The sequence below is a fragment of the Maniola jurtina genome, chromosome 5 (genome assembly GCF_905333055.1).
Source record: "Maniola jurtina chromosome 5, ilManJurt1.1, whole genome shotgun sequence".
Lineage (NCBI taxonomy): Eukaryota > Metazoa > Arthropoda > Insecta > Lepidoptera > Nymphalidae > Maniola > Maniola jurtina.
The window spans coordinates 8806675-8819399 of record NC_060033.1 but is presented as its reverse complement, the minus strand read 5'-3'; the positions used below and the strand labels follow the sequence as shown (position 1 = coordinate 8819399).

The window sequence follows — 12725 nt, the reverse complement described above, 5'->3', positions numbered from 1 at the left end:
TTTATTTACATAGATTTCTCTATATATTTTTACATAGGCTACTACTATAAACGGTACAAACTTACAATCTTTACAAATTTATTTACATTAAATAAAATAAAAAATTAAGCATGATCTGATTAGTTCTACATTTTATTTGGTTATGCGTTTAATTAAAAAAAAAACATAATTTTATATTTATTTATTATTGAAATTAAAATCTCGTTATTTCTTCTTTAATTTCTGTAGCTTCTTTTTCTTCAACTGTCTTATTTTTCTTTAGATCTTTATAAATATCTTCAAGACATCTAGCCTTCGTTTCAGGTATGACTAGTATGACGTATGCTGCTGTAACTAAGCAGACGAGTCCGAAGAAGAAAAATGATACATGTATACCTACAGCTTTCGCTAAAGGCTTGAAGAATAGCAGTTGAAGGAAATCCGACACGGATGCCATAGCCATTGTAACTCCCATTACAATGCCACGATACTGAAATAAGGAAAATAAGTATTCAGTTAAACTTAACGTAGGTAAGTACTTTTGAATAGTCAAATAAATCTAACCTTAGTCGAGTTCTGCAAACCCTTCTTACCGAGAAACCAACAAGAAACTCCACCGGTGAAATCATTTAAAGTATTGTAGGCATATTATAGGTAGGTACTTATATGCAATAGATTTATTATTATGTAGGTAGTTAGCTAAAAATGTAATAAATGTGAAAGTGTCTAGTTATCTCTTCGCGGCGTAACTGCTAAAGTGGTCTAAAGTCTTCATCCTGGATGACAGGTAAGCATATAAGTAATATAGAAAACTTGAATCCTGCAGACCTACACAGGAACCTTTCTAATACGGAAAAACCAGTCAAGTGCGGGTCACTCGCGCGCCGAGGGTTCCGTACTCGGGTATTTTTTCCGACATTTTGCACGAAAATCAAAAACTATTATGTATGACAATAAATAAAAATCTGTTCTAGTTTGTGCAGGTAAAGCCCTTTCATATGATACCGCTACTGGTATCGTTATTTAACTTTGAAAATTGAAAATACTAATTAGTTCATGAACACATTTTTTTTTTTTTGCAATGTAACCACAAATCCACGGTTTTCGGATCTTTACTTGTGCTATAAGACCTACTTTCTGCCAAACTCATTCTAGTATCAACTCAACAAGAAGTACCATGAAACGACAGACGGGCAGGCAGAGATACAGACAGACAGACAGAAACAAAGTGATCCTATAAGGGTTCCGTTTTTTCTTTTGAGGTACGGGACCCTAAAAACGTGTGGTTCTTATCTCGTAGTGTTCCGGAAGAAGCCACAGCAAAAGCTAGTTATATAAAAACAAAATTGGTCATCAAATTACATCCAATTTATACCAATCGAGATATTTACATATAGCTACTTGTTACAAGTGCCAAACAAATAACAGGCAATTCCTATGGTAATTGTTATGTCAGTTATTTAACCAAAACAGTCCGCAGAATTAGCAGGCTCATGTTATTTTATACCTATTAAAAGAACCATATTTTGTGATTACCTATGTGTTTAAAGTATAATTGCTTTGTTTAACATTATATGCCTAAGTAGGTAGGTAACTACTAAATTCCATGAATACTCTGCATTCCAAATATCGTTGTAAACATTGTCTGACGAGGAAAATGAGACATTTTTTTCAGAATAAATGATTGCATTATATTGTGTACCTATTCAATTACCTAACACGGCATTGTTTATAGAAGTGTATGATGCATATTTTACTTATCAATGAGTTAAACGTCAAAGTGCAAACACATCAGTGTCGTGCTGTGTCGTATAACGATCAGTCTCAACACTCAGCGATTAAGTCGAATTATACTTAGTTTAACCATCATCAAGAAAATTTTTGCGAAGTGTTCTGAGTGATAGTAAACACATCAATTGCGTATGACTTCATATCAAATGTATGAGCCCAATCGTTTGTCACATCGTAACACGCCATGACAGCATAATTTGTTTGCTACTTTACAATAACACCCCTCAACCATTGTTGTACTCCATTAATTTTTTTTTTTTTTTTTTTATTATATAGACTAGCGCTTGGCTGCAATCAGACCTGCTAGCAAGTGATGATGCAGCCTAAGATGGAGCGCGCTTGCCTAGAAGTTGCCTATTCACTCTTGACTTGAAGGTACCCATATTATAGGTGGAAGGGAAAACTGACGCCGGAAGGGCGTTCCATATCCTAGCGGTTCGAATTAGGAAAGAGGAAGCAAATCGTTTCGTACGTAATCGAGGAATTTCGACTATGATTATAATTACCTTGTAAGAAAATATTTCGCTGGCAAGTACGATAGAAATGGGCTGAAGTCCTGACGCATCGCAGAAAATGCAAATACACAGAGTCATCAATGGCAGCCACGAAGGAGCCTGGATTTCATAGTCGCGTAGCAGGAACCAGGATCCGAGCAGACACATACTCAGCCCAGACACCAATGATGTTACGAAGAGTAGTGGCTGAAAAAGTTAAGATCCCGTAAGAATGCTATTAAAATTATGTGGCAGAATTAGAACAACTTAAAAATAAAATATTGTGAGTATGCGTAACTGCGATTATTTATTTGGCCATTACCAAAACCCATTTAAAAATTTTGTCATTCAAAAACAGAACAGGTTTCTGTTTTTTTTTTTTCAGAAAAACGGAACAGATTTGCGAACATCAGGATGGCCGCTCAAGTGCTGGAAAACTGATGAAATATCTTCCAAATAATTGTACTATTTAGTGCCTATATGGAAATAATTAGTACCTTGATCAATTTATTAATAAATAAAGATTCTCATACACCGGCCAACCTGACGTCAGGATCGTAGGTCAATTTAGGTACAATTATTTGGAAGATATTTCATCAGTTTTCCAGCACTTGAGCGGCCATCATGACGTTCACAATCACAACAGATTTGACTAGATTTCACAGGCGAGGTTTTACAAGGAGTGTGAATGCGGGATGAATAATTTAATGGCGGGAAATTTTATTTTTCCAAGTCTGGGCTGGGCGTTGATGAGTCAACTGCCACTAATCGCCTTCTATCACATCACAACATCAACAACATTTAAATAAGTACCTTTCTCCCACATCTTTCCACAACACTGGACGCAAGTATAGATCCGACCACTTGAACAACTCCAAGAAGCATAGCCTGTTGATTCGGGGTAAGAACTAATCCTCTATCTTTCGAAGCCAATGTGAAGATCTCTCCAGCGAAGTTGAGGACTGGTATTGCACCACACACCTCCCTAGCGAGAGTTACCACCAATGCGATTTGGAAGGCCTTGAAGAGGATCTTATCGGTGACTGCAAGTAAGATTAATATGTATGTTATTCATATATTGTTATTTATTAACCATCATTTTAAGATAAGAACAAGTGTAAATTAAAAATTTATAACACCCCCGACGAAGTGAAGTTACAGTAACTAGAAAAGAGCTGATAACTTTCAAACGGCTGATCCGATTTTCTTGGATTATAGCTAAGAACACTCTCGATCAAGCCACCTTTCAAACAAAAAAAAAACTAAATTAAAATCGGTTCATTAGTTTAGGAGCTACGATGCCACAGACAGATACACAGATACACACGTTAAACTTATAACACCCCTCTTTTTGTCGTAAGTAAGCCTGGTCGGGGGTAAAAAACATCTTAAATATTTCTATCTTTATCCAATAGGTACTAACTTTTTCCCACGACTTCGTTCGCGTTATGATAGCCTCTAGTGCTCGGGGATGATAAAAGAATAGATTTTTTTTGATTCAAGTAAACTTTTGAATCGTCAAAATAATTTACCGCTGGTTCGGAATGCCGGAAATCAGGGTAATATCCGGAAATAATGATCCGATTCTGCTTTCACTGATAAATTAGCTAGATAGTATGGCATGTTATTGTAAATTGAACACTTGAAAAGAGCAACCGACGAGTTTCTTGCTGGCTCTTCTCAGTAGGAAAGTTATTCCAAACCAGTGGAATGCATTTGAAAATATTTATGCTAGAGATCATTTCAGGGACAAGGCCACGTTTTTGTATACTTAATAATTATGTTTTAATTGTCTTTTCTTGTATGTAATAAAGTATTCAAATAATAAGATAACATTTAAATGAAATAGATGTATAGTATCGTGCCATTGATATTACTAGCAGTTATTTATTTCAATGATACAATAACTTTGTTTCAATCAGACTAGTAAACGGAGGTCAATATAGGCCAGTAGGTATACCAACCTAAAACTTCTACTAGATACCTACACTAGGAAAGGGACATCAAGCTTATAGGACCTACCTATATTAGTCGGCCCAGCTCTACTAATTACCTACTTATATAGATATTATTCGTTATCGCATCTCATAAACAATATAAACATAAATGATAAAAGGACAAAATACTGTTTTACCTTCATCTAAGGCCATTCAACTTAACAAATTATTAATAATAATTAGATAATGCTCGCAGCTTCGTTCGCGTGGATATAAAAAAATCCCGCCTGAACCATGAATTTTTACGGGATAAAAAGTAGGTTAAATGTTAATTAATCCAGGGTATAATCTATCTCCATTTAAAACAGTAAAATCCGTCATGTAGTGTTTGCGTCAAATAGTAACAAACATACACACACACACATACAAACTTTCAAATTATAATATCAAAAATGTGATTTACCTATAGCCATATTTACCATAAATTGCTGCTTAGGAAAAAACCTTACGTAGAACTACAAGTACATTGTGTTCAAATTATTCAACTAGGAAAGCTACCTACCTAAGTACATGTTTTCTTAATTATACTTACAAATACTTTTGAGCAAAAATCGATTAGCGCCTTTGTCTTTATTCTGTTCTTTCTTAATAAAGTCAATTTCTTCTTGAACTTTCATATCTGATATCGATCTACAACGAAGCCATGCCAGAGCTTTTGTAGCCTCCTAAAAATTAAAGCATATGAATAAAATAGCTCTTACAATAAAAACATACATTCCAATAGGCATCTACTTAATAAGTATGGAATGGGTACTTATATTCTCGTACCTTTATAATTTTAATGTAAAAAAAATTGGTTTACTTTCAAGTAACGAACTACAAAACGCTCATCAAAAAGTGAATATAACCAGCAACACAGAACCAATAGAACCATAATAGAACCCTATAAAATACTATAGCTACCTATATAGAAAATCTTATTTTTTAATATAAATACTTTTATACAGCTTTTTCATCTAGAGATGTTAATACCATCTTCTTCTTCTCTCTGGGCTGGTTTCCGCACTTAAACGTTTCCGTCTGTTGTGCGTGCGTTGCCCCTCCCCGCCGAAGTATGTTAATACCATATTCTTGCATGAAAAACTCACTTCAATTCTACCCTTCTTCACGAGGTAAGACGGCGAGTCGGGCATAAACACGAATATTATCATGTGAATGGTCGGCAAAGACAAGCAGACCCAGAGTATTGTTCTATAGCTTAACAAATCGCCTATAATGTAGAGAAAAAGGTTTCCTGTCGTTTGAAATAAAACTACCTGCAAAAATAAACAAACCATGAATTAATGTAATAAAATTCAGTTTCATTAATGTAGTTGGATACCCTGGAATACAGTGGCGTGCACAAGATCTATAGCTAGGGTAGGCTTAAGGTAGGAAGTTGCCTAATTACTAGCGGTCACGATGAAAAATGAGCATTGAACTATTTCAGTGAGGGTAAGCAGCGCTTTTATGCCTCTATGACCTGCACGCCGCTGCTGGAATACCTACGAGTATCTTTACAATTAAAGAATTAGCATTTTCACAGCTAGGCACCACATTATATAGTATATTTACGAAGAATAAAATAGCTGGCTGCAACGTTTATTTTATTTCAGGCAAACATGATTTTTCCAGTTGGTAGACACAGTAGGTACCTACTTTAAATTAGCCATTTTTATAACCAACGTTAAACCAACTAATGACGTATGTGTAAGTTACGATTTGCGTTAAAGTAAATAGTCTAATAATATTTCTTTAGTAAAAATTATAAATGGGATCGTGATATGTAATGGTACGTTATATGGCTTGATGCTGCAGACAGCAGAAACAGTCGGGTTTAAGTTTTGTTTTCCAAGATGTTAGTAAGAATAAATAAAGGAGGCCTAGAGACTTTGACACAAGGCACCCCTTATGGTTTCATCACCTTGGTAACTATAGTATAGATCATGTAAGCCTGCCTGATACGGTAAGCCTTCCATCATCAGGCCTACCAACGCGCTACCGATAATTAGAGCCCATGTCTCGAAGACATAGATGAAGGTGGCTAGAGACTTACCAAACAACCCAAGGCACCCCTGATGGTGTCATCGCTGATCTCCTTGGTATAGATCGGACAAACGACGAAGCAGCCCGCCATGGTCACGCCTACCAACGCTCTAGCGAAGATCAGGGCCCATGTCTCGAAGGAGCACAGCAGAATTATCCAGCTGGTCTGTATAGAGTATCAATTATTTTAGACTAGAGGATGCCTGCGACTTCGTCCGCGTGGATTTAGGTTTTTAAAGATCCCGTGGCAACTGTTTGATTTTCCGGGATAAAAAATTGCCGATGTCAATTACATGGACGTAAGCTACCTCGGTACCAAATTTCATACAAATCGGTTAAGCGGGTGGGCTTTTGGGAATCCCGTGGGAACTCTTTGATTTTCCGGGATAAAAAGTAGCTTATGTCCGTCCCCGGGATATAAGCTAACCCTGTACCAAATTTCGTCACACTGTTGGGCCGTGAAAAGGTAGCAGACAGACAAACAGACAGACAGACAAACAGACAGACAGACACACTTTGGCATTTATAATATTAGTATGGAGTATGGATAACTGCATAATTTTTTTATGACTAACCACATCTGAGTACAGATCTTATTTTGGAATGAGAAGGGTTTGTTTCTTAGTTTTTAGAGTTCAGTACCCGAAGGGCACCAACGGTCAACGGAACCCTAGTACTACGCCTCCGCTGTCCATCTGTCTGTCTGTTTGTCAGCAGACTGTATTTCGTTAACCGTAATAGGTAGAGAGTTGAAATTTTGGGCTTCCCGAAGAGCTAGAAGACTAAAATCCGGATGACAATGCAATATTAACCCGCTTTGTTTGTCTTTGCAATCGATTTTAAATCGATTTTAATCGATTTTAAACTATCTTCCCGATGAGCTTGAAATCTATACTAATAAATAAAATTGGAGTGTCTGTCTGTAATTTCGAAATAACTACCTCATATAAAGCTCATATGGTTATTTGAACGATACCATAACCGAATCACACGTTTTTAAAATTTTTGTCTGTCTGTCTGTCTGTCTGTCTGTCTGTCTGTCTGTTTGAAAAGGCTAATCTTCGGAACGGCTGAACCGATTTTAACGGGACTTTCACAGACAAGTAGAGGATTTATCAGGGTGTGACATAGGCTACTTTTTAACCGACTTTCAAAAAAGGAGTTATGTTTTCCTACCTATGTATACCGAAATCTCCGAGATTTCTGAACCGATTTGCGTAATTTTTTTTTTAATCGATAGAAGAACTTTGCGACATTGCCCTATAAAAAAATTTGGATTCCAACTCCTCAATCCTGATGCTGCAGGGGATCTGATCACCAAAGTGGATGGGATTTAGAAAATGTCGTCGGTTATAAATTGATATTGAAGGTATATTTACCAAGTAAAGACTTTGTTGCGCGGTACGGATAAACTACTTTTGTCCTGGGAACTCAAAAGTTCCCACGGGATTTCTAAAAACCTAAATCCACGCGGGCGAAGCTGCGGGCATCAGCTAGTTTTAAACATAAATTTTGGACCACACCTTTTGATAACCTGATTTACTCGTAATAACGCCCAATGCATGCTTCAATTACTTTAATGGTTTTAAAAGTTGTAATACATTTCCAATGTATTAAACAGGTGTCTTAGGTAGGCACACTCATGTTTAGGTATACCCATAGGTATATTATAGATATGCCTAACTGAAAATGATTCATTCACTAAGCGGATTTTACACAAAACCTAATTCGATTTTAATTGTCATTGTTTTCTACCCTCGTGCTCGTGACTCGTGCCCAACTGAATCATTAAACTAATATTTTTACGATTGATTCAACCATCAATATAATTTGTCTCGACCTACATAAAGTATAGGCGAAATAAAATGTATGTATGAGTAGATAGGTTTATTAGGCTCCGTCTCTACGGGCGCGGAAATCGCAACGAGTCAGAGGGCCTAGACAAAGTGACATTCTATTAGCGATCGATGTCGCTAGTAGAAAAATCAAAAAATGTATGGGGTTGACATTAGCTATAGAAATGTCACGTGGTCTAATAGAAACGAATCGAAAGTTAGTCAATGTTAATTTAATCGATTCCATCATTAGAATCGACAACTGTCGAACGACTAATTCACTAGAGAAGTGTCGACAATTGCTAGCCAAAGTGACATTTTTGACAAGCGTCAGCGATAGAGCCCTGTGGAGATTAGCTTATAAGAGTTGTATGGAATTTGGTGGCACGAAGAGAATTTAGCTGCGATTTTCTCGTCCGTGGAGATGAGTGAATTATAGAGATGAAAGAATCTTCAGGAGCAGGTCCGGACCCACAAAGGGTAGAGCCCTACAGCTCACCCCAGGCAGAGCTTCGCCCTCGCTACTGCTCCCGGTGACGCTGCTACCAGGGCCCAGACAGTATACTCAATCTATACATAGGCTGGACTAAAAGTATCGGGAATGGAATATTTCCACTGTCCCTGTTATATTAAAATCTTTTTAATTGAAAACTCCTAGGTTTTAAAAATCGAATACCATTTATTTATTTAAAAAAAGATTTTCGGTCTTGTCACAAGGTCTTGTCAAACTTGTTTAGTCGTTGAGAAAATGGAATTGACTCGAGAAAATTCTAGAGCGATGATTTATTATGACTTTCGAAGTGGTTTAACACAAAAAGAGTGTGTCGACCGGATGATTTCTGCATTTGGTGATGAAGCCCCATCTAAAACCACAATTTATCGCTAGTTTGCTGAATTTCAACGTGGACGTGTCAAGCTCAGTGATGATCCCCGTCAAGGTCGTCCAAAAACTGCAGTCACCCAAGAAAACGTTGATGCTGTGCGTAAGCTGATTGAGGAAGATCGACATGTGACATACCGCGAAATTCAGGCAACTTTAGACATTGGCATGAGTCAAATACAAATAATCTTGCATGAACAATTAGGTGTAAAAAAGTTGTTTTCCCGATGGATACCGCATTTGCTCTGTGAAGAGCAAAAAGCGGCTCGCGTTACTTGGTGCGTCAGAACTCTCGAAAGATTCCACGCAGGATCCTCAAATGCTGTATACAACATCGTATCAGGTGACGAATCCTGGATGTACGCGTACGAACCCGAAACAAAATACCAGTCACGAGTTTGGGTGTTCGAAAATGAGTTAAAGCCAACAAAAATCGTTCGTTCACGAAGTGTTGCAAAAAAAATGGTGGCCACGTTTGTCTCCAAAACCGGCCATGTTGCGACTATTCCTCTTGAGGGACAAAGAACGGTTAATGCAGAATGGTATGCTAGCATTTGTTTGCCACAGGTCGTTTCTGAACTCCGTAAAGAGAACTGCAACCGCCGCATCATCCTCCATCACGACAATGCGAGTTCTCACACCGCGCACAGAACAAAAGAGTTTTTAGAGCAAGAAAACATAGAATTATTAGAACATCCGCCGTACAGCCCCAACCTAGGCCCTAATGATTTCTGTACTTTCCCTAAATTAAGAATACATTGCGTGGTCAGAGATTTTCATCACCTGAAGAAGCTGTGGACGCCTACAAAACGGCCATTTTGGAGACCCCAACTTCCGAATGGAATGGTGGCTTCAATGATTGGTTCCATGGTATGGAAAAATGTGTCAAATTTCGCGGAGAATACTTCGAAAAGCAATAAATACATTTTTAAATAGTAATGTTGTGTCACTTCCTTGATTCCCGAAATTTTCAGTGCCGCCCTCGTACTAATATTATAAAGAAGAAACCTTTGTATTTTTGTATGTTTGTATTGAATAGGCTCAAAAACTACTGGACCGGTTTCAAAATTTCTTTTACCATTACTTAGAGGGATTCTTACGAAACCGTATAGGCTATATTTTATCCCGGAAAATAGAAAAAATAAATGTCCACCCGTGCGAAGCCGGGGCGGGTCGCTAGTCTGAATATAAAAAACTTACCGCAAGAGCCATAGAGATTAACAGCAGGGTTATCTTCCTCCCGACTTTGTCCCCGATGTATGCCATCATTAGATCGGACACTATGCATACTAAATATGGGGCGGATGCCATAAATGATACCTAAAAACAGTAATAATAATGTGCGTTATTTATAAACAATACATTATTCTAATGTACATAAAAAATCAAAACAGTTGTTATATTATTAAATGTCTTTGCCTTTTTAGGGTTCCGTACGCACCCCAACGGAACCCGCACGCGTGCCAACGGGAGCCTATTACCACAGCTATTACTAAGCCTCCGATATTCACCCATCTGTCTGTCAGCGGGCTTTATCTTATGAGCCTTAAAGAGATGGGTGGAAAGTTGTTGATAGCGGCAATAGACAATTAGAAATACATATCTAAATGATACTTCTAATGCCGCTATAACAACAAATAATAAAAAAACCAAAATGGAGAATTTCAATATGTGTCTAGTTGGTTTGTAGACAGATAGACAACTGTGGTCCTATAAAGATTCGTTTTTTCCTTGAGGTTCAAAAACCTATTAAAAAGAAAAAAGTAAAAGATTAAATACGTAGGCAGGTACCTCTTTATCGGTAAGGGGGACGCTCTTTGGCGAGTGATCGGACTGTAGGAGTAGGGTCATGGGGGACGTCCATCCTATACTTGCTCCATACGCCAGCACCGGTAGGTTTACTGGAATAGATTTGTAACGTAGCTTCTTACTTACATTGCCGAACGAGTACCTACTTAAAACTATAAATTCGAGAATTATCTATTGCTCTATAATATTTTTAATGGTGGGTAGGTAATTCTTTAAAGTTTTCTTCCAAAATCAAATTGAACCTGACTATATTCCGCGACAGGTTGAGATGGCAATCGGGATATGAGTCGTCGCGTCTACGGGTTACCGCGGGAGATGTGCGGGTGTGCGGGGCGTTCCCTCCCCGATCGTCATTTCAACCTGTCGCGTATTATACCTATAATAATATAATCATATTTTTTTTGTTTTTTTTTTTGTTTTTTTTTGTTCTTTCTGTGTTTCTGTTATTTTTTCTGTTGTTTTTGTTATTTTATTGTTTGTTGTTTAAAAATAGGGTAAAATGTGAAAAATAAATAAATGAGAGTACAAATAATCATTATTAATTGTATTAAATCAAATAGAAATGTAGTAGGTATGTTGCTTGCTACGGCGGATGGTGCGATTCGGATAAACGTACCTACATAAACACATACTTAATATAAAAAATTAGGCACTCTTGTGGCCTAGTGGCTGGGAAATCTGATTTTATCATTGCAGGGTCAACTTATTAAAATAAAACATGTGCACAACCCTGTAAACTGTAAAGCATTGTAAGTTTCTCTCAGGAGGATCCGTAAGGCACTAAAAAAAACATCGTGAAAAATCTGCATGGTTCGTACTTACCCTACTCCGTAAAGCATTCCCATTATAGCAATTTGAGAGATAAAATTGATAACAGATTGTAAATATAGCATGCCTTTTAATTCATCCAAGCGTGCCTACCAAGATTCTTGTAACGAAAATTTTACAAGTGTAAATTAAAAATTTATAACACCCCTGAGAAGTGAAGGTTACAGTAACTAGAAAAGAGCTGATAACTTTCAACCGGTTGAACCGATTTTCTTGAATTATAGCTAAGAACACTCTCGATCAAGCCGCCTTTCAAACAAAAAAAACTAAATTAAAATCGGTTCTTTAGATTAGGAGCTACGATGCCACGGACAGATACACACGTCAAACTTATAACACCCCTCTGTTTGGGTCGGGGGTTAAAAATTAAACAAGTACCTACCTACTTAGATAGACTTGCTAGGTTTTTACTTACTTAACACGGCACATATCACTTGGTTAATTTGACTTCCTTCTCGGAAAACCCCATAAAATTTCATTTTGATTTGATCACACCCACTTAAATTCACCATCTTATTATTATAAATAATTCATTAAAAATGATTTATTTCGCATTTAGCAACAAACTCCCATTTTGTCTCGTAACTGGTGGATTAATTAACGTCAACTATCTTTCCGTTTGTTACTCTTCTTACAAGATGGTAAGTGGCTTTGAACCTCTCATCACCTGTGTGAAAAAACGTTCACATTTATATTTGTCTTCTATTCTATTCTATTTCATCACCAAAAAGAGATGTGACTGATTAAATTCTCTAGCCAAAAAAACTATGTTCTCTGCAAGCTCTTAAAATATCTATAGCAATTAACGAATTATTCAACGAGATTTATAAAGGCTATTAATATAATATCACATAACTATTAATAGCTTATAACGATGATAGATTTTTAATTTCGTTACAAATTATTTACCGTTCGAGGAAATGATATCAAAAATAGAATGTTTGACCGTCTTGCAAAGACCGAAAAATATACTTAGGCATAATATTTTTAACATTAAATATTTTTATATGTATTCCAACGCAACATTAAAAAAGTAATTGTAGAAAATATCTACGTGTAGGACGCGCGCGTCTGAGATCGACTACAG

The 12725-nt window shown here is 36.9% G+C and overlaps 2 protein-coding genes across 3 annotated transcripts in view; both read right to left on the bottom strand.

The window, feature by feature from the left end:
- Positions 1 to 1530, bottom strand: part of LOC123865353 — a 23285-nt gene extending 21755 nt beyond the window's left edge. The window contains exon 1 of the mRNA XM_045906342.1: positions 1516 to 1530. The gene's annotated coding sequence lies outside the window, so the exon portion shown is untranslated. The remainder of the gene's footprint in view (positions 1 to 1515) is intronic.
- Positions 176 to 12725, bottom strand: LOC123865346 (facilitated trehalose transporter Tret1-like). Of its 2 annotated transcripts, XM_045906328.1 has the most exons (11): positions 12548 to 12725; positions 12253 to 12305; positions 12054 to 12218; positions 10793 to 10902; positions 10202 to 10321; positions 6297 to 6452; positions 5350 to 5517; positions 4794 to 4926; positions 3078 to 3307; positions 2277 to 2471; positions 176 to 469 (listed from the first exon to the last, which is right to left on the bottom strand). In XM_045906328.1, exons 3-11 carry the CDS (start codon positions 12148 to 12150, stop codon positions 194 to 196), a joined length of 1485 nt encoding a protein of 494 aa, XP_045762284.1. In that variant the 5' UTR covers positions 12151 to 12218; positions 12253 to 12305; positions 12548 to 12725; the 3' UTR covers positions 176 to 193. The 2 variants fall into 2 exon arrangements, with proteins under 2 accessions (XP_045762284.1, XP_045762283.1); XM_045906327.1 differs by having other exon boundaries at positions 12054 to 12305.

What these genes read in the sequence shown, in the direction of transcription:
- LOC123865346 (XM_045906327.1), bottom strand. Translation starts at nt 12,150, where the DNA reads ATGGTGAATTTAAGTGGGTGTGATCAAATCAAAATGAAATTTTATGGG. An exon ending in AGTGATATGTGCCGTGTTAA is followed by an intron (nt 10,903 to 12,053) that starts GTAAGTAAAAAC and finishes AATCTATTCCAG; the next exon opens with TAAACCTACCGGTGCTGGCG. An exon ending in ATTTTTGCTCAAAAGTATTT is followed by an intron (nt 3,308 to 4,793) that starts GTAAGTATAATT and finishes TCTTACTTGCAG; the next exon opens with TCACCGATAAGATCCTCTTC.